The sequence below is a fragment of the Phytophthora sojae genome (genome assembly GCF_000149755.1).
Source record: "Phytophthora sojae unplaced genomic scaffold PHYSOscaffold_1, whole genome shotgun sequence".
In the NCBI taxonomy this organism is placed as follows: Eukaryota; Oomycota; class Peronosporomycetes; order Peronosporales; family Peronosporaceae; genus Phytophthora; species Phytophthora sojae.
The window spans coordinates 12,282,095-12,306,868 of NW_009258115.1; the positions used below are offsets into that span (position 1 = coordinate 12,282,095).

Below are 24,774 nucleotides of genomic sequence, written 5' to 3' on the forward strand. Positions count from 1 at the left end.
CATGTAGCAACGTGTGCGTTGCCGCCAAGTGTGTCTCTAGAGTCGGAAACACAATAGAACAGCAACGCGCATCATCCTACCCTATTATTGATACTTAGTAGGCTATTAATTGTAAGCGCCCCACCCACGTGGGCACTGCAGCACTCCTATCAACGCCGGTTTACACAACGCTTTTCTCTAACGGTTGAAAGGTTCATTATTACTATCAAACATGAACCGCTAAGCACTATAAAGAAGAAGAAAAAAGCACACACCACGCTCAGTCGGGTTTCGTCAGTCGGAACCCACTCACACGTCCAGCCCGGCGGCGTCCTTGAGGTAAGAGCGTCTTGTGACACCTCTGCCAGCCGCACAGCGAGCATGTCTTGTTTATCAGCACAGCGCGGTGCAGCCGTCCGCGTAGCAATCCCCACAGGCGCTGCTGTCCGCAAGGCTCTCGACGACGTGTCCTCCCTGGTGGTGCCTCTTCGCGCTGCGAAGAGAGGCGCGGTGTGAAGTTCGCACTCCGACGTTCTGACATCCCTAATAACACCCGGTTAATTCGCATTACCTTCAGCGCTGCTTCGCCCAACGCTTATATCGACGCGACGGAGCCTTATGCTCGAGCTGTCGAAATCTTGAATGGCGACTGAAATGGGTGGTGTGCAGGGGTATACATGGTATGTATACCTGTGCGGATGAAGGCAATACAATAACACGAAAATGATTGAAAGGGTGGGATGTGCCAGTTGCCGTCGTTCTTAAGCGGGGGGGGGGGGGGGGTTAAAAGTTGCTGCCACAAGGATTTTGGGATAAAATTGCATATATACTGAGGGGGCATGGAATCGCTTCACCATAGATATTAATACATGTACCGGTAGTACTGTACCGGTCCAGTGTGCTTGACGCGTAATGTCGCTTTAGCTTAGTAACTTGACCACTTAGGGTAACATGCGCTACAATAACACAGGAAAGCAACAGATACCAACAATTACGTAGCCAAAATGAACTAAAGGAGTAAGGTCTTGATCCTTGAAGCAGAAGAATGAACTCCAAGTCAAAGCGAAGAGGGGGCAGGGACCACATTTTCCGTCGAGGACTAAAGGAAGCAAAGTCATCGACGGCGACATCCAGGATCAAAAGTGTCTTCTGCGTTGCCATCTGCTGTTGTTGATAAAGGTACGTATTGCAATACTGAATTCATGTATTATAATAGCGCTGCATATTCATGTGAGGTGTGCCGGCTGTGACCGCGCAAATTTTATCGACTCTGATTGCGGTTCGGTCGCAGGTACTCACACCAATTGACCCCCAGCCGGAGCTCGGAATCAGTAAATAAAAAAACTGGGCAATAAAATAACTGAAACAATTTATTGTGTTCGACCTCAGTAATCAGTAGTACTTTCTCATATTCTAGGACGTTTACGAGAATAAGCGCTTCTAGAACTTTGGGGGTATCTGAGCAAAACGCGTTCTCCTACAATTTGATTTCTATGATAGAATTTCTATCTAGACACCGAAGCAACTCACCAGGATTCTCTACCCGTATTAACGCGCGTTCAACGTGAAAACAAAAATGCACAGAGTGTCCCGAGTAGGAACGGTCACCACCGTTCCTAATACACGGACGACCGTTCGACCAGCGATCGACTTCTGGAGGATCAGCTGTTGGACGATGCGATAGCGGGCAGTCATCCATTTCGGAGGGGCGCTGACTGGCGACGCGTCGGTTAGGTGGCGCGCTCGGCTGCGAGGGAAGCAGTGACGCGAGCGATGGGTGAGCAGTGACGCGAAGGGCAGGACGGAGGTCACGAGCACCGCGTGCTCGGGACGTGAGCTGTGAGGTGAGCCAAGGACGAAGGGGTGAGACGAGAGCCAGGTGAGCCGGTGACGTGTTGAAGTCGGCACGTGAGCCGACAGAGAGCCGAAAGAAGAAGGGAGCACGAGCTGTCAGGCTCCGTGCGCGGTAAGGAAGTAGGGTCAGTCGTGAATCTGCACTGGAGAGAACAAGTTGATTGCTTTTGCATATTAGCTCTGTTTATTGCTATTTGTGTCACTGCCTAACCGTTCTAGCTTCCATACAACGCTTGACCGTCCCATCCAGGGCACTCGCGACACGTGGTGGAGAAGCAGGGTACGGTCTATGTTGTGAAGTCTGAACGACGGCAGTACGGGTCAAGTCCTCGCGTCGGTGGAGCTTCGTCTGGCCTTCGGGAGTCTGCCTGGAGTCCCAGCCCTCGCCTCGGGCGCGTGAACGATCTGGATCTGGAATTGTGTCGTGTGAACGGTGCGCTCGGCGCCGCTGTGGGATTGGAGAACGGTACGCGAAGTACCCCCACTGGTCAAGGTCAAGGTCAAGAAGAAAACGGTAGGCTCGCTCGGAGCCCTTAACGGTCAAGGTCAAGGTCAAGTCAACGGTGAACGGAGCGCTCGGTTCCGCCGGTAATTCTGGTCGGCTCGCTCGGAGCCTGAAGTAGTTTGAAGTCTGGAAGTTTGAAGTTTGGAGATTGGAGTCTGTTTCACGCGTTCGAGTGAAGAAGATCGCGTGCTGAAGGTCGAGTGAAGAAGACTTTCTGAAGAAGATTGCGTGCTGAAGGTCGAGTGAAGAAGACTTCCTGAAGAAGATCGCGTACTGAAGGTCGAGTGAAGAAGACTTTCTGAAGAAGATCGCGTACTGAAGGTCGAGTGAAGAAGACTTTCTGAAGAAGATGACGGTTGTTGGAGAGCAAGGAGAGAATGGGGATCAGCGGTCCGTGCAAGATGAAGTGGCACGGTTGGAAGCGGAGCGGTTGCGACGGCTGCAACACGGTAGGACCACGTCGGCTCTACTAAGGCAGCGACGCCCGCGATCGTCCGGAGATGCGAGCGGAGTGGACGCGACGGCGCAGGTAGCTACTGCTGCCGGTCGTGACTCGCTTCGCCAGGAAACGAGGGAGGCTCTTTGGGCCGATGAAGACGATGATGAACACAAGACCGCAGATGAACACGGTGATGCGGTCGAAGCTCAAGCAGAACAAGAGCTCGAGATGAAGATGGCTCCATCGCCGGGCCCCGAGGCCGTGCAAACGGTCGAAGAAGACGGTGAGGATGCCGAATTTGACGGAACAGAACAGTGCTGGTCGGCGAAAGACTACGGCTACAGTGAACTCGCTGAGTACGAACCGTCCTACTTCACAGACTACGTGAAAGAAGAACCTGAAGAAGTGCAGCAGCAAAGGATCCCGAGTGGCTTCATCCCGATGTACACGGGAACGCAGAAGCGTCTGCCTGGAGGTCCTGTATTTGGCTGGAGCGTCGGTGCCCAGCAAGGAGGCTACGGTGACTGGGGAACGGTGCCGAAGCCCACGGTGAAGATGGAACGGAAGGTGAAAGTGGAGCCTACAGTGAAGTCCCAACCTACGAGACCGGTGAAGACCCAACCGACGGGACCGGTGAAGACAGTCGTGCACAACAAAGCACCCGCCAGAACTGCGGTGAGTGCCTCAACGAACGGACGGCCGATGCCTACCCAAGCTCGGAACGGTGGCTACCGTACCCATGAATAACCCGACCGTTCGGAACGACCGTGACTTGTCGTCTATGGTCTCCAATGCGATCAAGGTCCTACCTGCTTTCTACTCGGTCACGGCCAGCATGGACAAGGCGCGTGACTTCTGGGAGCTGTTCGAAGCTCACACCAGCCACCTCCCGGACCGGTCTCGGCTGTTAGTGTTCCGACAACGGATCAAGGGCTCTGAAGCTGAACGGTGGTGGAACAACTCGACTATCAAGACGTTCGCGACTCTGAAGGTCCGATTCCACAACCTGTTCCTCAGCCGAACGGCTGACCAGCTCTGGGAACGGTTGCAGCCCGCTCACAGGGAGCGTGGCGAATCCGTTGAGGAGTGGGGTGACCGTGTGACGGGTCTTTGTGACTCGTTGGACTATCCGAACAGGAAGATGAGATATCAGCTGTTCCGTTGCGGACTCCGAAACAAACGCATATTGGGATGTCTCGATTCGGGACCGGCGCGTGACATTCCGGAGGCCTGCGAATGTCTATTGGCCAAGGAGATGTCGCGTCCCATTGAAGAAGACGACGAGTTCTCGGACGAGAAGAAGAAGTCGAGCGGGAGTGATGCCTCGCCCGCGAACGATTCGATGGCGGAGAAGATGACGACGTTCATGGCGCAGCAGCAGCGGCGGCAGCAGCAGATGGTGCAGAACCGCTGGCAGCCTCCGCGCTCGCCGCGGAACCGCATGCCCAACATTTCAGCTACGACTTCGAATGCTGGCGCTGGAATGAACGGTCAAGGTCCTCGTGGGAACGGTCGACCGGTCCGAGGAATTCGTATGGGAGCTAACAGTCGAACCCAAGAGGGAGCGCCTGTGTGTGGCAGGTGTGGCTACGTGGGTCACTCGCGAGAGACCTGCCGCCGCCAGTCCATGACGTGCCACAACTGTGGCGTTCACGGTCATATCGCTGTGGGGTGTGAAGCGGGACTCAGCAACTACCAACGCGGCCCTGGAACGGTTGGCCGGAACGGAGGTCGTGGCGTTACCAAGTGCGCGTTCTGCGAGGAAGAAGGTCACCTTATCGGTGCGTGTCCAGGCATTGTGGCACTCCGTGGTGCGGCCCAGGATCTGAGGACCAGGTCTGCACAAACCGCTTCGAACCAATGACGGGGGCGGGGGGAAGGGGAGGAGAGAGTCACTCCTTCCTCTTGTCTAGTAAATGGCTCGAGTGGTGGTGATCGCGACCGTGAAGCTGAAGGCGGAACGGTGACCACCGTTGATGTTGGTGTGGATGCATCGAGGACGCAGACCGAACCGGTGTCTGCCATGCGTGGAGCTTCATGTGCTGAAAAGAAAAACAAGAAAAAGAAAGTCGGGTTCAAGATCGTGGGGACGGATGAAGAAGGAGAAGGATTTGTTGCGGACGTTGAAGGCAAGGAAGTCGAAGTGGTCTACGAAGATCTGGTCGCTGCGAGTCCTGAACGGTGTGATGAGGTTGGGAACGGTGGGGAGACAACGGTCACGGGGCTGTCTGAGGATTGCACCGTGTCGGAGCCTCCTACTGTGACGCGTGAAGAACGAAGTGCTGTGGTTGAAGTGACGCCGCGGAGGAGACATCAGAACTGCGGGTATTGGGGTATTGTTGCCGACGCCTGACCGCTCCGAGGCCTTCCCCACCGTTCCACTTGACGCAGCTTGTTCACCATAGACGACATTCGCCACCGGAGTCCGGAAGTCTCGGTTCGCACGCATGGCTTCCTCCGACTTCTCCAGCATATCACCGTACCAATCTTGCCAGTACTCAGGCGTTCCAAAGGAGTCGGAGGCGGCTGGGCGCGTCCGCTCCAAGACCTCCAGAGAGATACCCAAGAAGCGAGCCAGCTCTTCCGCAGACGGTTCGGTCTGAGCTTCAGCGTTCTGCTTGACACGCTTCAGCAACTCGACCTCGTCCAGCGGATACAACCGGTCCTCAAGCTCTTTGTCGTACTCTTCTGGCTCGGCGGCGACATCCGTTCCAGCGAGAACAGACGTTTCCTGCCCGGGCTCGCAGTCATCCATAGCATCCAGTTCTTCGTCCGTAAACAAACGGTCGTACTTCGAGGAGTCCTTGGCCTCAACCGTTTCGGTTTCGACCGTCCTGGCCTCGACCGTACCGTTCACTTCCTTGCTCGTAGCAAGAACGGTCTCTTCATCCGTCCAAGCCGCGAAGAAGCAGTCCGATACGTCGTACTCTTCGTCTTCCCACACTTCTAGGGGCGCCACCACCTCTGGTCAGATTCTGAAGATGAAACGGTCACAAGCGTGGTTAACACGGCCGTCGAGTCTTTCGTGTGCGAGAATGTCTTGCGCCCTCCCGATGATCCGGGAGGAGCGGTCTCGGTGGAGAAAGGGATTCCTGTTCTAAGTGGAGTACAACGCGTCGATCGAAGATCAAGAGAGCGATCGCGCGTCAAGCTGTGTTCCGGTTGCTGAAGGAAGCGAGAGACTACGGAGGTCGAAACAACGGTCCTGAAGAAGTGCTGAACGGTGAAAGAGGAATGGTGGATGTTCCCCCGAGGTGCCTGGTCCCGATTGGGAACGGCTACGCGAGCACGCCAACCGTGTTGTGGAACAGTATGGTCTGAAGGGAGATTGCTGGAAAAGGTTGAAACCGTGTATCGAGTCGTATTTCGAGGAGAACGCGGGTCTAGTGTGGACGAAGCTGTGGGACCGTACGGGGCGGTCGAGGACGCCTAGTGCTAGGTGTAACGGGGTTACATGGGATAGTGACCCTGTCACTATTCCGGGATGGCTACATCGGTCACTCCCCTGGATAGTGACCCAAGTGGCCTCAGAGCCAACAGATACATTTTGTATGACACAAACTAAGGGAACTTAGGATTTGTATGCAGGCCAAATCTGTACCAGCCTATAAATACATTCCGTCTTAGATCTACCGCTTTTCAAGTCAAGTCGTCCCCTTCAGACCAGGGACACGTGAACGGCTGTTCACTTGGAGTTTGTACACTCCTGCTTCCTCTGTTAAGAAGTGCTGTGTGCCCCGTCACACTTGGTAGCACTTGTAGTCAATCCTACGCCTACGCGGGTAGATTGGACTACCTGAATCCTCTGTGGTCTCATCGAGTGAGCCAAGATGGATCGTACGGAGTTTCCCCATCTGAACGACTCGCAGTACGAGTCCGTTCGTAAGATGCCAGGCATCTTTGGGACAGATGCCCTGCGTAGCTTAGCGGCGGCGACGCCGGCTGAGCAGGTTGAGCGTATCAACGCGTTCGACACCTACGAGCGAGGGCTCATCGCCCACGTTCAAGGGCTGCAGGCCACTGCGGCCGCGCCGAAGCCGGTGCAACCGAAGCCCCTGCGGCTGAAGGTTCACCCCTTCGAAGGGAAGGAAGGAGAAAACCTTCACTTCTGGGTTCGAGAGGTTGAGCTCGCGATGGACGCGGCTCTCGTCTCGGACGAGCGACTCCGTGTCGCCTTTGCGCTCTCCAACCTTAGTGGTCGCGCTAAGAGTTGGGTGTATACGCGCGAAGCGACGACGCCTGGATGCTTCGCATCATGGTCCCAGCTGTGCGAGCAGCTGCGGGCCGCGTTTCTTCCGGCGAACTACGAGTACCGCCAGCGTTCGCGCTTTCTCGCCTGCAAACAAGGAAGGCGCGAGCTGTATGAGTACATCCAGGAGATGCGAGTGCTCACTGCCTCTTTGGTGGGGAACCCCCTGCCTGAACACATCAAGGTGACCGTGTTCATGGACGGTCTGCGTGTCGGTCCTGCCCGCACGCAACTGTTCCGTGTGCAAGCAAACACTATGGAGGAGGCGATTCAGATCGCCCTCCAGGAGGAGTACAGCCACAAGCAGGCTCGTACCCCCGCCACGGTATGGCAGAGCAACCCTGCCTCTGGCGGTGTGCCTAATGGTAACTCCGGCAATGGAGCGATCAACGGGCCGGTTCCCATGGATCTGGGCATGGCCGAGCAGAGCGACATTCGCTGCTACGGCTGTGGCAAGCTTGGGCACATGAAACGTGCTTGTCCCGCGGGAGGACTGAAGAAGAAGTTCTCTTCGAAGCCCTTTGGCTCTAGGGGTCGCTGGCAGAAGCCGCGCCCCAGGGACCAGGGGAACGCCGGACACCAGTAGGGGCGGGGCGCCCTACTGGGGAAACACCAAGTCTTCATGAGGAGCGTGCGGGTGGCGCACGCCATGGGGACTTAGCCCCTGAGAGTCTCTGTACTCTCGAAGCGGAGAAGGGCAGCGGTGGGCTGCTTGTGGTGCACGCGAGTGTACCGGGATACGATCATCCCTTGAGAATCTTGATCGACTCTAGGGCGTCCAAGAACTTTGCGCGCCGCCAGACTGTCGCACGCAATCGCGACGAGTACGCCGATGTGCTACGAGGCAGCAAAGGCAACGGGCTGGTCTCGGTAAGACTGGCCGACGGTACGGTGGTAGAAGTACCTCGGGTCCACATGGACCTCACTGTCAAGTTCGAGGACTTCGACAGCACGGAGCCGTTCTTGGTCCTAAGTACGACTTGATCCTTGGTATGCCGTGGCTGGAGAAACACGAGCCTTGGATCGACTGGCGCGGCAAGGCCATCGGGGCCAGCCGTCCCCCACGCTCTGTCAGAGCTTTGGTGAGTCATGTTCCCACCTCTGGCAGCAGCTGGGGCGCCCGCGAGGGCCGCCAGGGCGCAGCAGCGTCTAATGAGTTCTTGGGGTCTGTCGAGACTGACGACGACTCCGACCGGGCCGGACAAGGCCTGAGAGTGGAGGTGTCGGACAGCACCTACCAGGTGGGTAACGTAGGTCCACACGCGGGTAACGAAGTACCGCAGGCAGCAAGGGCTGCTGGAGAAGGCGCCGCTGGCGTTGGCGTAGGTAACCAAGTTCCACGCGAGGTCACTCAGACCGTAACTGATGAGGAAGGCACTGCAGGCGCTTCCGATGTGGGTAACATAGTTCCACAGGAGGTCACTCAGACCATAACTGATGCGGGAGTCGCTGGAAGCGCTCCTGGTGTGGGTAACCAAGTTCCACACGGCGAGGTGGGTAACATAGTTCCACCCAGCAAGGCGGGTAACCAAGTTCCGCTCAAGGACAAGGCGGGTAACGTAGTTCCGCACGAGATCGAGAAGATCGGTGGTGCCGTCCAGGCGGCGCCACGAGACGAAGACACCCGAGGGTCACGTCGTAAGCCGGGCCTAGTCGTGTGGCCGACGACGCCAGTCGCCAGCGACTCCGAGCCTCCAGCCAAGGCTCCAGCCGCCGAAGAGTGTTATCACATCTTCGACGACGTGACCCGTCGTCGGGTCAAGACAGGAGCTGTCGAGCTTACAGCTCTGCCCGAGGTTTCAGAGTTGCTGAACCTTGAGGAGCTCGCAATGGAGGACTTCTTGGCCGAGCTAAAGGCCGGGGAGATCGCAGAGTTGGTTGTTCTCCGACCGGAGTCCACGTCGGCCGAGTTGAACTCGTCCTCGGTCATGGACCAGGCAGTCCTGGAGGAGTTCCAGAGACAGCGCGCGTCGCGCATGGGCTCTGAGATTCTTGAGAACCCCCGGGACCCGGTGTACCCCTTGGTGAAGGAGTTCGAGGACGTGGTGTCCAAGGATCCACCGTCCAATCTCCCTCCGGACAGGGGAATCAGGCACGAGATCGATCTCGTGCCGGGCACGAAGTACTGTGTCACGAGGCAATGGCCTCTTCCCCGGGAGCAGTGTGAAGTCATTGATGACTTCTTTGTCGCCAAGGCGAAGGCAGGCATGATGCGGGAGTCGAAGTCCCCGCACTCGACGCCTACCTTCTGTGTTCGCAAACCGAACGGAAAGTGGCGTCTGATTCATGCTTATAACAAGCTGAACAGCGCGACAGTACCTGCGCAGACACCGATCTCGCGCAAGGACGTGTTGCTCAACAAGATGGCCGGCTGCACGCTGTATAGCGCGCTGGACCTGGTGGACGGATACTACCAGATCCTGATGCGCGAGTGCGACATCCCACTCACGGCTGTGAGCACGCCGAGCGGTATGCTCTGGGAGTGGCTGGTCATGCCTCAGGGGCTTTCTAACGCCCCGGCAACGTTCAATCGCTTGGTCACACAACTGTTCCGACCTTTGCGTGCGTTCACACAGACATACTTTGACGACATCTTCGTCCACAGCCGTGCCGAGGCAGGCCAGACGGCCATGGAGGTGCATCTCCAGCACCTTCGACGTGTGTTCGAAGTCATGCGGGCGAACAAGCTGTACGCCAACATCGACAAGTGTGTGTTCGCAGCCGAGGAGATCAAGGTCCTGGGCTGCTTCATCAGCAGCGCCGGGGTCCGGGCGGACCCGGAGAAGGTGAAAACCATCGCGGCTTGGCCACCACCTCGGTCGCAGAAGGACCTACGACAGTGGTTGGGCCTCGCCAACTACCTGCACAAATATAGTGCAGGCTACGCCGAGCTGGCACGGCCCTTGTCGGATCTCCTGAAGAAGGATGTCGACTGGCGCTGGGAGCGTCGCCATCAAGATGCTTTTAACGACATCAAAGCGAGCTTACAGCGCGCGCCAGTCCTGGCATTGCCGGACGAGACGAAGCCTTTCAGCGTAGTCTGTGATGCGTCTGACTACGCAATTGGCTGTGCGCTATTGCAGGCCGACGATGAAGGCCGCGAACGGGTCATCTCGTTCCAGTCCAGGCAGCTCAAGGCAGCCGAACGGAACTATCCAGTCCACGACAAGGAACTACGTGCCATGAAGTACGCTCTTGTCAAGTTCCGAGTGCACCTCCTGGGCTCGACGCCCTTTGTCGTTTATACAGACCACGTGTCCTTGCGGACTGCCGTCAACACGCCGCATCTCTCACAGCGGATGGCGCGTTGGTTGTCATTCTTCGCGGAATACAACTTCCGTGTCGAGTACAAGCCGGGCAAGTTGAACGTGCTTGCCGACGCGCTGTCGCGCCGACCCGACTACGAACTTGCTCATATTAGTCGGGTCACGACGGATCTGTGTGATCGCATCAGGCTGGGGTACCAAGACGATGCCAGTCTCTGACCTCTTGTGCGGTTCTTGGCCGCTGGCTCGGAAGCCAAGGCTGAGTGGCTCACGCCTCGACAACGTGCAAGGCTGCATCGCTATGAGTGGGCTGACGGTTTGCTCCACTATAGGGTCGATCCCGAGGATCCTCCCCGTATTGTCGTGCCCAACGACGAGGATCTCAAGTACGACATCCTGATGGAGGCGCACGACGCTCCATTCAGTGGCCATCTCGGCCGTGAGAAGACGTTCGCGTCTGTCTCGCAGATGTTTTGGTGGCGTCACATGTACAAGTGGGTCGCCACCTACGTCCGTACGTGCGAGACGTGCCAGCGCGTGAAGCCTGCCGGTCACGCCTCGGCACCATTGCAGAGCCTGCCGGTCCCAGCGGACTGCTGGAAGTCGATGAGTCTCGACTTTGTCTTCGGACTTCCGGCCGATGACCGTGGCAACACTGGTGTTGTTGCCTTCGTGTGCCGTCTGAGCAAGATGGTCCACTTTGCTCCAGTTCGTGACACCGTCACTGGCGACGAGGTCGCTCGCCTGTTCATGGACTGTGTCTTCCGACACCACGGTCTGCCCGAGACCATTGTCTCTGATCGAGACCCGCGGTTCACCGCTACGTTCTGGCAGACGCTGTTTCGCCTTCTCGGCACACGACTGTCGATGTCGACGGCGGACCACCCGCAGACGGATGGCCAGACGGAGCGCGTCAATCGCGTGCTCGAAGACACGCTCCGCAGTATCTGCGCGGAGATGCCCCGCTCTTGGGCTGATCGCTTGCCCATGGTTGAGTTCGCACTCAACAATGCGGTACATGCATCGACGGGCTTTACGCTTTTTTACCTGAACGGGTTGCGCCACCCTCAGGTGCCGCTCGCATTACGAGGCAGTACTGGGGCTTCGGTCCTAAGTGGGGGAGAGGCTCGGAAAACCTTTTCCTCCCAAGTCTCGGACGTGAGTCCAGCCACCTTGCGGAAGCAACTGTCCTCGTTTGCCGAAGACAGGCTGAACATAATCAGCAGGGTGCGAGACACCATGGTGCAAGCCCAAGATAAACAGAAGGAGTACTCTGACCGAAATGGAAGAGGAAACATGAACGTGTTTAAGGTTGGGGATTTAGTTCTCCTAGATACTAGAAACCTACCGCTAAACACTGTTAGCTCGGTCGAAAGCAACAAGCTGAAGCACCGCTTCATTGGACCCTTCACGGTCCTCAGCCGGCATGGCGCGGCGTACACCATAGACTTGCCCAAGTCGATGACGAGTCACCCGACGTTTTACGTGGGTCGTCTTAAGAGGTACCATGACCCTCTGGCTCTGGCTGCCCCGCAGGAATCGGTGGGTGGCCCGGTGGAGAAGAGCGCAGCTCCTCGAAGCGCGGCGTCGGGTCGCGGTAAGGCGCCTGATACGCGCGCTGGTCGTAAGACGGCGCGGCGTACATCGGAGCAGCATACGCAGGGGCCCCGTACGAGCCCTGGCCAAACTGGGCCTGATACGAGTGGGGCTGCTGCTGCTCCGGATACGGCGCGTGGCCATGAAGCTTGGCCCGAAGGCCAGCGAGCTGGTTTCGCAGCGAGTCGTAAGACGACAGGTCGGCTCGACGATCCACACGGCCATGGAGACTGCGAGTTTCTTGATAGAGCGAGGCAACATCCTCACGGAGCCGCTCCACGGCACCAGGCTGGCCAGCACGAGCGGCAGCCTCGCCACCAAGGCCGACGCCAAGCGCGATCTCGAGGACGTACACACGGTCCCGGAGAAGACGAATCTCCTCTTGCTGCAGGCCACCACCTGACTGGGGGCCCCAGCATACGGCTGCGTCGCCTCAGGCTCGTAGCCATGGCCGTGCGAGGCCACCACCGGCCCTCCTTGATCGTAATGGTCAGATCCACTACCACGTGGAACGAGACGTCCGGGAGCGGCGGCTCCATGGCAAGCGCCAGCTGCTCGTGAAGTGGAGGGGTTACCCTGAGTCGGATAACTCGTGGGAGCCCGTTGAGCAGCTCCAGGCAGACTGCCCGAAGGCTGTTGCGATATGGGACGAGAAGCAGCGGCAGCTTCGTAAGTAGTCCTTGGCTTCTTGGCCGGTACCCGGGGCACGGTAGCAGACGTAGTCGCACCACGCCCACGCTCTTCACGAGCTTTGGCTCTCGCCTCTTGCTTCAGCTCGTCCATCTTCGAGTGGAGCTTGCGCTTGCTCACGAGTTGAGCGAACTCGATGCGGAGCTCGCGCACGTCCAGGATTGCGGACAGAGTGCGATCCTCACGGAGTTCTTTGAACTCTTGGTCGGAATACCCTTTGCGCTGGACGTAGCGCCAGAAGAGGTCTTCCACCTCGCTCCAGGTCATGTTGTCATTCGGCTTGACCCAGTGGAAACCCCACACAGGATGGAGTCCACCCTTGTCCTCCGGCTTCTTGCGAAGCGTGGTGAACTCCTTCAGTGTGAACTTGTGTGGTGCTAGTAGCACACACCGGGCGACTTCAACGTCGCCAAGAAAGAGTGGCTCTTTCTCAACAAGAGCACGCTCATAGGAACCCCTCGAGGTGTACCCGCGGATAAGGCCACGAGGAGCCGAGAGCTTCTCCAACAGCGCTGGCGCACCAGTGCCAGGCTCGGGCGGGAAGTAGCCCTGCGGGTACGTGGCATCCCCGCCTAAAGAAGACTCGATGGCAGTCCTGGCAGTCGGCTGCCTGGCATACGCACCCGAGCTAGCAGCGTGGTATTGCTGCTGCTGCTCGTCGAGGTTGTTGGAGAGCTCCTTGGGCTCGTGGACGGCACCCTCCTCGTCCTCAGACTCCGAGTCGATGAACAGCTTGGAGCTGGAGCCGCGAGGCGACCTGGAAGCTGAACGCTTCTTCGCCTTGGCCTCGGCGGCCTTCGCATGGGCAGCCGCTTTCGATGCTTGGGCACGCTCATGACCTTGTGCCAGCGTCAGATGCCTGGATGCCAGCACCTCCTTGGGCTTGGAGCCCGCATCGCTCGGCGACTTCTCGGCCACGACCCCAGCGTCGGCCATGGCGACTTCGTCGTGCGACTGCTTGCTGTCGCCTGAGCCGGACTCGGCGTCCTCCGCCTCCTTCTCTGACGAGGCCTTTGCGTCGGCCGAGGCGTTGGTCATGTCGCCTGCCGCCAGCTCCGTGCCTTCGGCAGCGTGTGTGCTGCCCTCCGAGACGTTCTCGTCGTCGGGTGAACTCTCACCGGAGTACTGGACCATCGTGCAGTCAAAGACGGCGGCTTCCCAGTCGCGAGCCGGGTTTTTATGGCCCCGAGGACTCTCCTCCTTGCCTTGTGCGGCGTCAGGAGACTTGCTCCGAGCCCCGGCCTGACGACCACTCTCCGGCGTGCTGCTACGAGAGCGCACCACCTCTTCGGCCGCCTTCGTGGCCTCCATCAGCGCGGACGACTCGTCCTTGGCCTTGGCCGCCCTGGTCTTCGGCCCTACGGCCCGCGGTTTCGGAGGTGCTTTCGCACTGCGCGCACTGCGCTTTGGAGGCATGCTTCCGGTCAACGTGGAGACCCTGCGGCTTGCTCGGCGATGCGCCAGTTGCTCTGTGAGGCCCGGGAGCCGAGGCGCCAGAGCTCGCGCCGTTGTCGATGGATTTCGACTTTGCGAGTGAAATGTGAGTCGCCGGCGTAACCTCGCTCTGATTGGTCGATAAGATCGAATCTAAGTGGGGGAGGATGTAATGGGGTTACATGGAATAGTGACCCTGTCACTATTCCGGGATGGCTACATCGATCACTCCCCTGGATAGTGACCCAAGTGGCCTCAGAGCCAATAGATACATTTTGTATGACACAAACTAAGGGAACTTAGGATTTGTATGCAGGCCAAATCTGTACCAGCCTATAAATACATTCCGTCTTAGATCTACCGCTTTTCAAGTCAAGTCGTCCCCTTCAGACCAGGGACACGTGAACGGCTGTTCACTTGGAGTTTGTATACTCCTGCTTCCTCTGTTAAGAAGTGCTGTGTGCCCCGTCACACTAGGCGCCGCCGTCGCTGTCAGCCTGAGAAGAAGGGTTGCTTTGACTTTTCGTCGTTGTACAAACCGTATGCCGAAGTACTGGGAGGCGTGGAGTTCTACCCTGAGCTAGTAGACCGGCCCCGTGCGACGAACCGCGACCGCCGAACGCGCGAGCCTCCCAGCAGCGAATCCGTTTTCTCTATTGAACCGACCGAGCGCCAACATGTGTCCCTGCGTTAGCCAATATGCCTCTAGTATCAAATAGTACTATTATTAGCCGAAAACACAACTACTATCTACTATAGTAGAGTGTAATCAGCCGAGGAAAATTCTACTATTGCTATAGTAGAATAATATTATTTTACCGGTAATATTAAAATAATTCTACTACTGGTAATATCTACTATCAATCCCTGCTCACTACTGTACACACAAAAGCCTTCACACATTTGCCGTCCCACTTCAGCTTCTGAAGTAATATTATCGCGTGTCGCGCGAAGATCCAGCAACCTCGCCATCTACACCTATTCCTTGTATACCGCATACAGCCCCCAACTCAAACCAGAATGTCGCTCCAACGTCGCTCCACCCCCCGCACCTTCGCTATTGAAAATGAATCGTTCCGGCCGCAATGGTCGCGCGGGGGCGGGCGCCTCCGCCGCTGCGGCGTCCGCCTCCTCCTCTGCGGACACGGAGACGCTGGTGCTGCGCGCGACGCCGTCCATCAAGCGCTACAACATCGCGCGCTTCGACCTGCCGGAGCTGCCGCGCTTCAGCGCCTGCGCGCAGCCCGTCATGATGTACCGCGAGCCGGAGCGCGTGGACGAGGAGGAGGAGAAGGAGGACGAGGCCCCCATGGGCTACAACCCGGCGCTGCGCAAGCGCCGCCGCCGCCGCCGCAAGGACACGCGCACGGCCGGCTGGGTCATCGAGGACAGCGAGGGCAAGAACAAGTTCAACGGCACGTTCGAGGGCGGCCAGTCGTCCACGTACATGCTGCTGGCCAAGAACCGCCACAACGACGAGTTCAGCGTCATGCCCGTGGAGCAGTGGTTCCGCTTCAAGAAGCCGCTCAACTACCGCACGCTCACGCTCGAGGAGGCCGAGGAGATGAACAACGAGAAGAAGCGCGCGGTCGAGCGCTGGCTCATGAAGCACAAGCTCGCGGGCGAGGACAAGCCCGACGCCGCCGGCGACACGGTGAGCGCGCCGCGCGTGCGCACGGGCGCGCTGGCCACGGCCTCCGCCAAGCCCAAGGCCGAGGGGGACGACATCTTCGGCGTCAGCGAGACCGCGCGTCCTCGCCGCGTCGCGCGCCCCAAGGCGCGTGGAGAGGGCGCCACGGGAGAAGACGGAGGAGACTTCGAGGAGAAGTTCGACGACGACGAGAGCGACGCGGAGATTCATAACGATGAACCGCAGGGCCTCGAGTCGGACTCGGACGAAGACGAGTTCGAGGTGGACCCCGAGGGCACCGGCAAGCTCACGGAGACCGGCCAAGCCATGAAGGACCTGCTCAAGCGCGCGCAGAATGGAGAGATGCTGGAGAACAACAAGGACAAGGAGGACAATGATGATGGCGACGAGGACGAGAACTACACGGCCAAGGACATGGACGTGATCATCAAGCGCGATCTTGGTGGAAACATCATCCGCGAGCGCGTCACGGCCGGCGGGGACAGCGGCGCCTCGGGCGATACCAAGACTGGCACCGGTGCAGCTGATAACGCATCTTCGGCTGACGCTAACGGCAAGACGAAGAGTGGAGCGGCTGGTGTCGATAGCGCTAATGGCAAGCGCAAGGCCGACGACGGGCGCAAGACTGAGGAGCCGCCGACGAAGATTCAGAAGCCGGCGGCTCCTTCGTCGTCCAACAAGCTCACGGAGGCTGGCGTGCAGCAAGAGCTGATCCGTTACGGCGGACGCATGCGCACGCGTGACCTGCTGAGGAAGCTGAAGAAGCTGATTGTCACGGATAACGACAAGGCGCTGCTCAAGGACATCCTGCGCACCATTTGTGACGTTGAAGTGGATGCGATCGACGGTCGCCTGCTGGTGCTCAAGTCGCAGTTCCGTTAAGCATCCGGCTCAGTTAGAGCTGAGGGTGGGTGGGAGGCAAGTCGAGCAGCAAAAGTATTCAAGAAAAATAAGCGCTCAAGGAGATACACCTCTGCATCAGAAGAACAATCGATTTCGTTATTCTCAGCACAAACTTTGTTTTTTTTTTCTCTTCCTTAAGACAACCACTGCACGCACTACACTTTCGTGCTACTAACCCCCTTCTACTTCTCCCCAATGACGGTAAACGCCAGAGCTAGCGGCATCGATATCGTTGTCGACATGCGCATGCATCCAATTTTCCGGCCCCCCCAGGCAGACTGATTGAAAGTTGTGCGGCCTGTCGGTTCCACTTGCCTTTCAGCTTGATATCCTTGAGAGACAACCGCCTCATCATGCCCAGCTCAGGGAAGTACACTGTGAAGCTTATCGATCCCATACTCTCAACCACGCCAGTCACCTCAACGTCGCCGTGGAGCTGCAAGTACGCGCTCAAGTAAACCTCATCGCAGTCGTTGAAGTAAGCGTTGTCGCTACCGTTTGTGAGAGCTCCGTGGAGTTGCCTTTCTCTAGAAGACGACAGAGGCGGTTGGGCGACGGAGCTTTCGTCGGACCGTGTCGTTGATGAACGCCAAGCGCGGTTTCGCTAGTTTCAATTCCTCTTCGTTGCGAGCAGGCTTGATGAAACACTGATCGGCCTGCACACTTGGAAGCCACAACGACTGCAGCACGGCTTCGTCGGTATCTGCGCTTGAAGTGGCGAATTGCGGCTCACCAGTCGCCATCATCTCTCTGTCGACTTCTACCAACTTCAGTTGGACGACAACGATGCCTCCATTCAAAGCGCGGTTGCGGTTTTTGAGTCCCTATATGAGTATATCCACGCTCAAGCCTGCCACAGTAACGTACGCTTGATCCGGGTACAAGCTGTTCATGCGAAGTTTGCCCTGCAACAACCAAGCCGTCTTGAGATCTAGGTCAACCTTGGAGCGTCTGAAATACTCGTCGGTAAACACGCTTTTTGACTGAGGCACCTGAAGTATTCGTGATCACTGCTGGTTGCGTTGGCTGGGGCAGAGGATTTGAGGCGGCTTGAGGAGGCTGTGCAGACTGCTGCAGCGATGGATAGTCCGAAGAGGGCGTCGGAGGTTTTTGAGGTTGGCCCCAAACTGGCTTGGGCGGGTGCTGAGGTTGACCTCGGAGGCTGTCGTTGTTGACCCCAAGCTGGTTTCGAAGGTGGTGGTTGCTGGTTCAAAGACTTCGGAGTCGTTTGTGTAGCCTGATGCAACGATGGATAGTCCGAAGTAGGCATCGGGGGCTGTTGTGGTTGACCCCAGGCCGGCCTAGGAGGTTGCCATGGTTGACCCCAAGCCGGCCTCGAAAGCGATCGTTGCTGGTTCAAGGGCTTTGGAGTCCGCTGTGCAGACTGAAACAACGATGGGTAGTCGGAAGAGGGCATCGGGAGCTGTTGTGGTTGACCCCAAGCCGGCCTCGGAGGCGGTGCTCGCCGGTTCAAGGATATCGGAGCCGGTCGCGACGACATGAACATTTCGAGCGTTGGGGGCGGAGGCAGAGAGTACATGGCAAGCCGTCGGGTGCTGGTGTTTTCTTCAGGTTGTTGTTTGAATAATGGCAGTGCAGCAAACGCTGAGGAGGACGTTGTATGTCTGCTTCTCCGCCTTGTCCACCTGCTACTTAACAGATGAAGCCTTCACAAAGTCGTCCTCGAGCTCAGGCGATCGCATCTTCGCCTTATCGTGCATCTAGTTTCGACGATCGTCCTTGTCGTGGCGACACAATACCCCAAATACTTTACAACATACATTTTTTTCTTTTCCTTTACCATATTCATCATAATCTAATCCGACTCCATCTTTCCCTAATTTTTTTCTCCGATCACTGCGAATGTCAGCGCCAGCGGCATCTTCTTTGTCGTGGACATACGCATCCGTAGCTGCTTCATAAATGTCAACTTGATCATATCCGACTGGAGTTTTGCTTTTGACTTCTTGCTTGAAGCATCTTCTTGATTCTCATCATCGCCCGCCTCGGCATCCTTCTCCGCCTTCACCTGCGTGGCTGGCAGTCTGATCGAAAGCTGCGATGTTTTCTCATTCCACGAACCACGCATGTGAAGCTCCTGGAGAAATAGGCGCTGCTCTTGTCCAAGCTCCAAAATGTACACCGTGAAGCTCTTTTGGCCCATGCTCAGCACGACGCCAGTTACTTCAACATCACCGTGATTCTGTACGTATGCACACAAGAAGACCTTGTCACACTCCTTCTCCGCATTCTTGGACGTCATCTTCTTCTCGTTACAGTTTTGCGCAACCGAGGTAAACTCCACCATCTTGGATTCCGGGTCCTCGGTCTCAGATTCAAGCGACGCGGCACCCACTATACTCTCTTGGAGCAGGCGATGCACCACGACGTCGGCATACCGGCGAATAGGCGACGTGAAGTGAGTGTAGTATGGAATGTTCAGGGCGTAGTGACGCCAAGATTCTGGGGATGCGCCATTACCCGCAACCATGTACTCAGCAGGCTTCATGGGTTTGATGATCAACGCCTGCGCGATGGCAAACGTCGTCTCGCCACAATCTTGTCGAACACGTTCTAGCGACTCCGTAAGCTGCTTCGTTGATCTACCATCCACCTTGATGTCACTTTTACCCAGCTGCTCCAGCGCCAGGTCTAAAGACCTTGACACGGGAGGAGGATGGTGACGGAGGAACGCTAGCGGACCGTGGGCACGAAGCAACTGCTGAGCCACCAAGTAATTCGCCAACAGCATGTACTCCTCAACCAGACGGTTGCTGTCCTTCAGTTCGTACGATCCGTACCGGGTGGGGTTGCCCTTCGCATCCAACGAAAACACCAGCTTCACGTCGTTCAAGCTCACAGCACCAGTCTCGAAACGCATCGCGCGCCGATTCTCGCCAATGCTCCACAAGTCCTTCACGCTCTGGATCACCGTCGCGTTCGTGATATTGGGGTTCGCGCCGGGGATCGGACGCCGGTCCTCTTCCCACTCGTCCACGCTGTCGGCGGAGATGACACCGTCCAGCATCTTCTGTGCGGAACCATAGTCTAGTTTACAGCACGATCGGATGATCGACTTGCCGAACCACGGCTCCACCCCGTCCACCAGAGTGCCATCCACATTCATCTGCCACACCACCGAGAACGCCAAGCGGTCCACCTGAGGCTGCAGCGAGCACAGCTTCTCGCACAAAATGCGAGGCAGCATCGGGAGCACGCGGTTGGCCAGGTAGACGCTCGTAGCACGTGATCGGGCCTCGCGGTCCAGCAGCGAGTCGTGCTCCATGAAGTGAGTCACATCCGCAATGTGGACGCCGATCTCGAACTTGGTGCGCGCTTCGTTAAGCGCAGTAATGTGCAGCGCGTCATCTAAATCTCGGGCGTTGTACGGGTCAATACTGAAGATTTGGGTATCTCGGAAGTCTCTGCGTTTGTTGAGTTCATCTTCGGGAACGTCCCACTTCTCTCCGCTGGTACCATACTTTTCGTCTAGCTCATCCAGAATGGAGCTGTCGAAGTCGAGCGTGTGTGACTGCAGGCCATGCTTCGACAAAATGGCGGAGATGCCAGTTTCGATTCCTGTATACTCTCCCACCGTTTTCACAAATTCGCCCATTGGGCTCTGGTGCCTGGTAGACCACGTCTTAATCCGGCAAAAGCAAAGCATCGTCTTGGAGTAGAGCAACGGACGGCTGATAAACTCGTCCGGGAGCTGTAGCCGGGGAATACGGATGTGTCGAGGCAAACGGAGGTCATCGGCGTTAAAATACGCATAGTTGTCGTTGCTTGAAAGTGGAGAATTCAAGTCTTTCACTCTCGTCTTGGGCTCTAGAGATCCGATAAACCCATTGGCGTTACCTTGCGCCAGGATAAAGACGACAGTTGCCGTCGGGCGACAACGAGACTCTTTAATACGCTCGTTTAGACGGGCCATAGACTGCTTCAACATATCCACCGAACTTTCTTCATCGGAAAAACGCTTGAAAAAGCACTTCTCGGTCTGCACACTTGGAAGCCACAGCGAATGCAGCGCGGTTTGATTAACACCAGCAGTCGAGGAAATGGGCTTCGAAGTCGCCGCACCAGCAGATCGCTTTTCGTTCTCGTCGTTCATGGGTTTCCATTCCGATTCTGGGTGCAGACGAACAGCGACAAGATCACCGTCAAGGGCGCGGTTACGATCCTGCATGCCCTTCACAAGCAAATCCATCGATAAGCCATCCACCGTGATATATCCATCCATACGATACATCGCGTTCACTCGCAGCTTGCCTTGAAGAAGACCTCCCATCTCCAGTCCGCGAATAACAACGTCGCGGTCCAGATACTCAGAGTAACTAACGGGGCCATTCCCACGCGCGTCCTTCTTGGACACCTTGTTGGAGTTTCCGTCGGTCCCGCTTTTCGAGGGCGGGGCATCCTTCTCCTCCAGTTCTGCCGCCTGGTTTTCGTTACCCTTCTTCTTCTTCTCTTTCTTCTTAGCACTTTTAGCAGCCACCTTCGCTTCGCCACCCTTGGCATCACTGTGGTTAGAAGCATCCTTATCGTCCTTCTTGTCGTTCTTCTTCGCATTCTTCCCCGCTTTCTGCTTCGCATTAGGCGTAGCCTCAGCCTGCTTCTCAGCAGGAGCAGCAGCAGCAGCATCTTGCTCTCCCTTCTTCTTGTTTTTGTTCTTTTTCTTTTTCTTCTTGCTCTTCTCCGCCACGACATCTTCCTCCTTCTCCTCCTCTTCCACCAGCTCCAGCAACTTGGACGCCTGCCTTTCCTTCTTCTCCTTCTTCTTCGCCTGCTTCTCCGCCTTAGCAGCGACAGACTTCACCTCCTGCTCCATCCTCTTCTCGTTCTTCTTCTTTTTAGCATTGTCAGTGTTTTTCTTCTTCTGCTGCTGCTGCTTGGAGCCCACGCGCACGCTGGCGAACCCTTCCTCAGTGGCCACGAGCGCCAGCTCCTCCATCTCGCTCTCCAGGTCCACGAGCACGAAGCCCGCGCCGCCGAAGGTGTCGATCTCGGCGTCCAGCTCGTCGTCGGAGCTGTCGTCGAAGCCGGCGATGGCGTCCATGTCCTGCTCCGTCCTCACGTCGTTCGGGTGCCGCTTCTTACGCTTCGGCTTGGGCTTTGCGTCGGCTTTCTTGCCCTTGGGCTTGGGGCTGGGCTTCTTGTCCTGGCTGGGCGCTGGGTCCTGAGGCCCTAGAGCCTCCTGCCACGACAGCTTCACGCGCTGACGGCCGCCGCGCTGCGCCATACCTGCCGCGAAGGATTCTGGATGCTCTTTCTTGGGTACAGGAAGACCATCACTCATAAGACACAATGTTTACATAAATGTACCGAAAAGATTGATCCAGTTTAGTTAGGTACTTTCGATACCTATCTTTTCCAGGATGGATGAGATGTGTTGGAGCCTCCTAGTACATGTAGGAGGTGTAAGGCTTCCAACATCATCCTCGTACATTGGAACTGGTAGTCTTTCACCAGGCTACTGTGACCTGCACACTCATTCAGTCCGATGTACTTAGTATCTGATCTACTCCTTCAGTAGCTTGAATCTGCAACATGCAGAGTGATGCCATAGAACTAAGGAGCACTGGTTTGGACCAGAAGCCGGGCATTAAACCTTGGAACCAACTGTGCCTTTCTGCTTGCCATTCATTCATTCACTTTCGTGGATCTGTAATTGCTGCCCTATCGTGGCGAATTGGCTCACCACGATACATGTAGCTCATGGAGGATTCCGTCATGTAAAGACGACCACGGCATGGAATCCGAACTTCGTGCGCAAGACCTGCGAATATTGCTTAATTTGATTCCTTGACTACCAGCTTTATCCGCTTGCATGGGGATTCAAGCACCTCGCTTGACCTCGGGCTTGATGCGTCAACTACGCAATATGTAGTGTAAACCAATCTGTCCATCACGCGCTGTTTTGGATGCCACCTCGTGATACACTGCTCCAACTCTACGTTTGTCTGATTCCTATCGCCGGCTCCGACACCATGCATCTCATATTCATGACAGCAATCGAATCGGCAGTGCGCGACGGTATGAAGCCAGGCACGCTTCTTTATGGGGTTCGCCACCGCTGTCGCAGTGCCATATGAGCCTCCAGAGAGCACTGCAGGCTGTATGTGGGTTGTTAGCACAGTCGTCGGTCTCCACGTCACGCACACGTCGGACTGAATCTGGGGGTTGCTTGTTAAGGCAACGGCGCAGTGCTACTATCGTGACAGGCACCCCAAGCAGCTCATCGCTGACCAAGTCGATCGACGTGACAACCCGGCGGATTCGAACCAGTCAAACGGTTGACTGCGCGCGGTCTACCACTGAAATGATGCGTTGAGCATGGCAAGGGGCAGGATCCGGCTCATATCGTGCGGGCTCCAAAGCATGGGTGGATGAGAAACTGGCCGGTGCTGACTGCAACGGGCCTCCGTGTACCATGCCGTGCGTGCACGTTGTGCAGCAGGAGGTTTGACACATCTATGAGCTCGAAGGTCCGCTCTCTCCAGTCAAACGGGAACCGCAGTCAAGGGCTCACTTCGGAACTCGCGCTCTCGGCAGCAACTGGTCTCTCGGACAACCACGATGTTTGCTGCAAGCAAGGTGATACTGGCCATTGGCCTGGCGGTCAGTGCTGTCTGCCAGACGACCGCGACGGCCTCGCGCAACCTCACATCGACCAACGCGGCTGCGTACATGGCCACCACGTACAGCGCCATGCACTCCACCGCGTACCCGCTCACCGACAGCGAGACCCTGGACACCACCGCGCTGGAGGAGGCCATCGATGCCGACATGGAGCTCATCGCGCAAAGCTTCACACACGTGCGGACGTTCTACTCGCAGTTCTACGGCGTGGGCGTGGCTCAGTACGCTGCTGCACACGGCATCAAGCTGCACCTGGGTGTCTACATGACCGACGAGTCGTGGCAGCAGGAGCAGATCGACAGTGCGGTGGCTGCTGTACAGGACTACCCCGGCACGGTCGAGGCCATCCTGATCGGCAACGAGAACATGTACACCGGTACCACCGCCTCGGAGATCATCGCCATCGCCACCTCCATCAAGGAGACGCTCGGTAGCGCTGCGGACGGCATCCTATTCGGCACGGTGCAGCGTTCGACTGAGTACCTTGACTCGAGCTACGACGACCAGATCAATCAACTGTCCGAGAGCCTCGACATCCTCGGAGTCAACATCTACCCGTACTTCGACAACAGCTACGACTCGAGCGAGCCCACGGCTCTGCTGGACTCGGTCTGGGACGCCATTGCCGCCAAGTACTCGGTCTCGAAGATGCTGTTGTGCGAGACGGGCTTCCCCACGGCGGGTGACCCGTCGACGCTGTCGCCCGATGTGACCCCATCGCTCGACTCGTCGGTCCAGTACTTTGAAGCAGTGGTCTCCTGGGTCCCCACGGGCGCGGAGACGTCTCTGAAATTCTGGTTCGACTTCTTCGACCGCCGTTCCGACGATACGTCAGTGGACGTGGAGCTGGAGAGGCACTTTGGCATCTACACGTACGACAGCCAGCTCAAGAGCGAAGACTACCTCACGGCTCTGAATGGCGCGAGCGCTGTGACGTCCAGCTCAAGCTCGACCACGGCAACTTCCACGACGGCTAGCTCCACTTCGACCCAGACCCAGTCGACGGAGTCAACTTACACCCTGACCCAGACCTCAAGCTCAGCTTCGACCCAGACGCAGACCCAGACTCAGTCCTCGGAATCCACGACTGGCACGACGGCGCCCACCTCAACTACGGCGACCCAGTCTTCGGGATCAGCAACTATTACGACGGCACCTGCCTCAATTGCTGCGGCAACGACCTCTTCTTTCTCTGCTACAACTGTCAACACAAGCACGAGCGCTCCTACCGCAACAACAGCTACCCCTGCGGTGACCACGGCAACTCCTACCGCTACTACTGCAGCCACCACGTCGGCGTCTACCGTCGCATCGCGCGATAGCTGTTAATTATCGCGGCCATGAAAGGACCCACCAATTTTGCGTAAACCCAATTCGGACGGCGACGATAACATGAGCGCTCGCTATCGTGACGTAGCTAAAGGTGAAATATTCGTACCAATACACTTTTTGCGAACTGAGCCCGATACATTTGCTCATCGAAATCTGAGTAAGGACGATGTTTCATGAGTTGTTTACAGTATTCCTAGGTCGGCGCATCCTGACTCGGCACCATGAAGACGAAAT

At 57.1% G+C, this 24,774-nt stretch overlaps 8 protein-coding genes across 8 annotated transcripts; 3 read left to right on the plus strand and 5 right to left on the minus strand.

The window, feature by feature from the left end:
* Positions 1 to 3,558: 3,558 nt before the first annotated feature.
* On the plus strand, positions 3,559 to 4,641 carry PHYSODRAFT_467974 (hypothetical protein; the record flags this gene model as incomplete). Its single annotated transcript, XM_009519354.1, has 2 exons — positions 3,559 to 4,093; positions 4,274 to 4,641. The coding sequence occupies 2 exons, from the start codon at positions 3,559 to 3,561 to the stop codon at positions 4,639 to 4,641; spliced, it is 903 nt and encodes a 300-aa protein (XP_009517649.1).
* Positions 4,642 to 5,173: 532 nt separating this feature from the next.
* On the minus strand, positions 5,174 to 6,631 carry PHYSODRAFT_323772 (hypothetical protein; the record flags this gene model as incomplete). Its single annotated transcript, XM_009519355.1, has 3 exons — positions 5,174 to 5,210; positions 5,240 to 5,741; positions 6,619 to 6,631. The coding sequence occupies 3 exons, from the start codon at positions 6,629 to 6,631 to the stop codon at positions 5,174 to 5,176; spliced, it is 552 nt and encodes a 183-aa protein (XP_009517650.1).
* A 5,156-nt stretch (positions 6,632 to 11,787) lies between these two features.
* On the minus strand, positions 11,788 to 13,994 carry PHYSODRAFT_323774 (hypothetical protein; the record flags this gene model as incomplete). The annotated part of the gene is made up of 3 exons (XM_009519356.1): positions 11,788 to 12,269; positions 12,310 to 12,499; positions 12,588 to 13,994. The coding sequence occupies 3 exons, from the start codon at positions 13,992 to 13,994 to the stop codon at positions 11,788 to 11,790; spliced, it is 2,079 nt and encodes a 692-aa protein (XP_009517651.1).
* A 1,084-nt stretch (positions 13,995 to 15,078) lies between these two features.
* On the plus strand, positions 15,079 to 16,545 carry PHYSODRAFT_310315 (hypothetical protein; the record flags this gene model as incomplete). The annotated part of the gene is made up of 1 exon (XM_009519357.1): positions 15,079 to 16,545. One exon carries the CDS (start codon positions 15,079 to 15,081, stop codon positions 16,543 to 16,545), a length of 1,467 nt encoding a protein of 488 aa, XP_009517652.1.
* A 548-nt stretch (positions 16,546 to 17,093) lies between these two features.
* Positions 17,094 to 18,106, minus strand: PHYSODRAFT_295188 (hypothetical protein; the record flags this gene model as incomplete). Its single annotated transcript, XM_009519358.1, has 3 exons — positions 17,094 to 17,390; positions 17,434 to 17,497; positions 17,559 to 18,106. 3 exons carry the CDS (start codon positions 18,104 to 18,106, stop codon positions 17,094 to 17,096), a joined length of 909 nt encoding a protein of 302 aa, XP_009517653.1.
* Positions 18,107 to 18,403: 297 nt separating this feature from the next.
* PHYSODRAFT_472843 (hypothetical protein) lies at positions 18,404 to 19,774 on the minus strand (the record flags this gene model as incomplete). Its single annotated transcript, XM_009519359.1, has 1 exon — positions 18,404 to 19,774. The coding sequence occupies one exon, from the start codon at positions 19,772 to 19,774 to the stop codon at positions 18,404 to 18,406; it is 1,371 nt and encodes a 456-aa protein (XP_009517654.1).
* Positions 19,775 to 21,403: 1,629 nt separating this feature from the next.
* On the minus strand, positions 21,404 to 21,808 carry PHYSODRAFT_370939 (hypothetical protein; the record flags this gene model as incomplete). The annotated part of the gene is made up of 1 exon (XM_009519360.1): positions 21,404 to 21,808. A coding segment is annotated over one exon (405 nt), but the record flags the coding sequence as incomplete, so codon positions are not given.
* A 1,311-nt stretch (positions 21,809 to 23,119) lies between these two features.
* Positions 23,120 to 24,675, plus strand: PHYSODRAFT_553409 (hypothetical protein). Its single transcript, XM_009519361.1, has 2 exons — positions 23,120 to 24,206; positions 24,246 to 24,675. The coding sequence occupies exons 1-2, from the start codon at positions 23,146 to 23,148 to the stop codon at positions 24,535 to 24,537; spliced, it is 1,353 nt and encodes a 450-aa protein (XP_009517656.1). The 5' UTR covers positions 23,120 to 23,145; the 3' UTR covers positions 24,538 to 24,675.
* Positions 24,676 to 24,774: the final 99 nt, after the last annotated feature.

Bases quoted from the DNA above. Each gene is read 5' to 3' on its own strand.
- PHYSODRAFT_553409 (XM_009519361.1), top strand. From the start codon at position 23,146: ATGTTTGCTGCAAGCAAGGTGATACTGGCCATTGGCCTGGCGGTCAGT. The intron at 24,207-24,245 runs GTCGACGGAGTC...CCAGACCTCAAG, and splicing joins TCCACTTCGACCCAGACCCA to CTCAGCTTCGACCCAGACGC.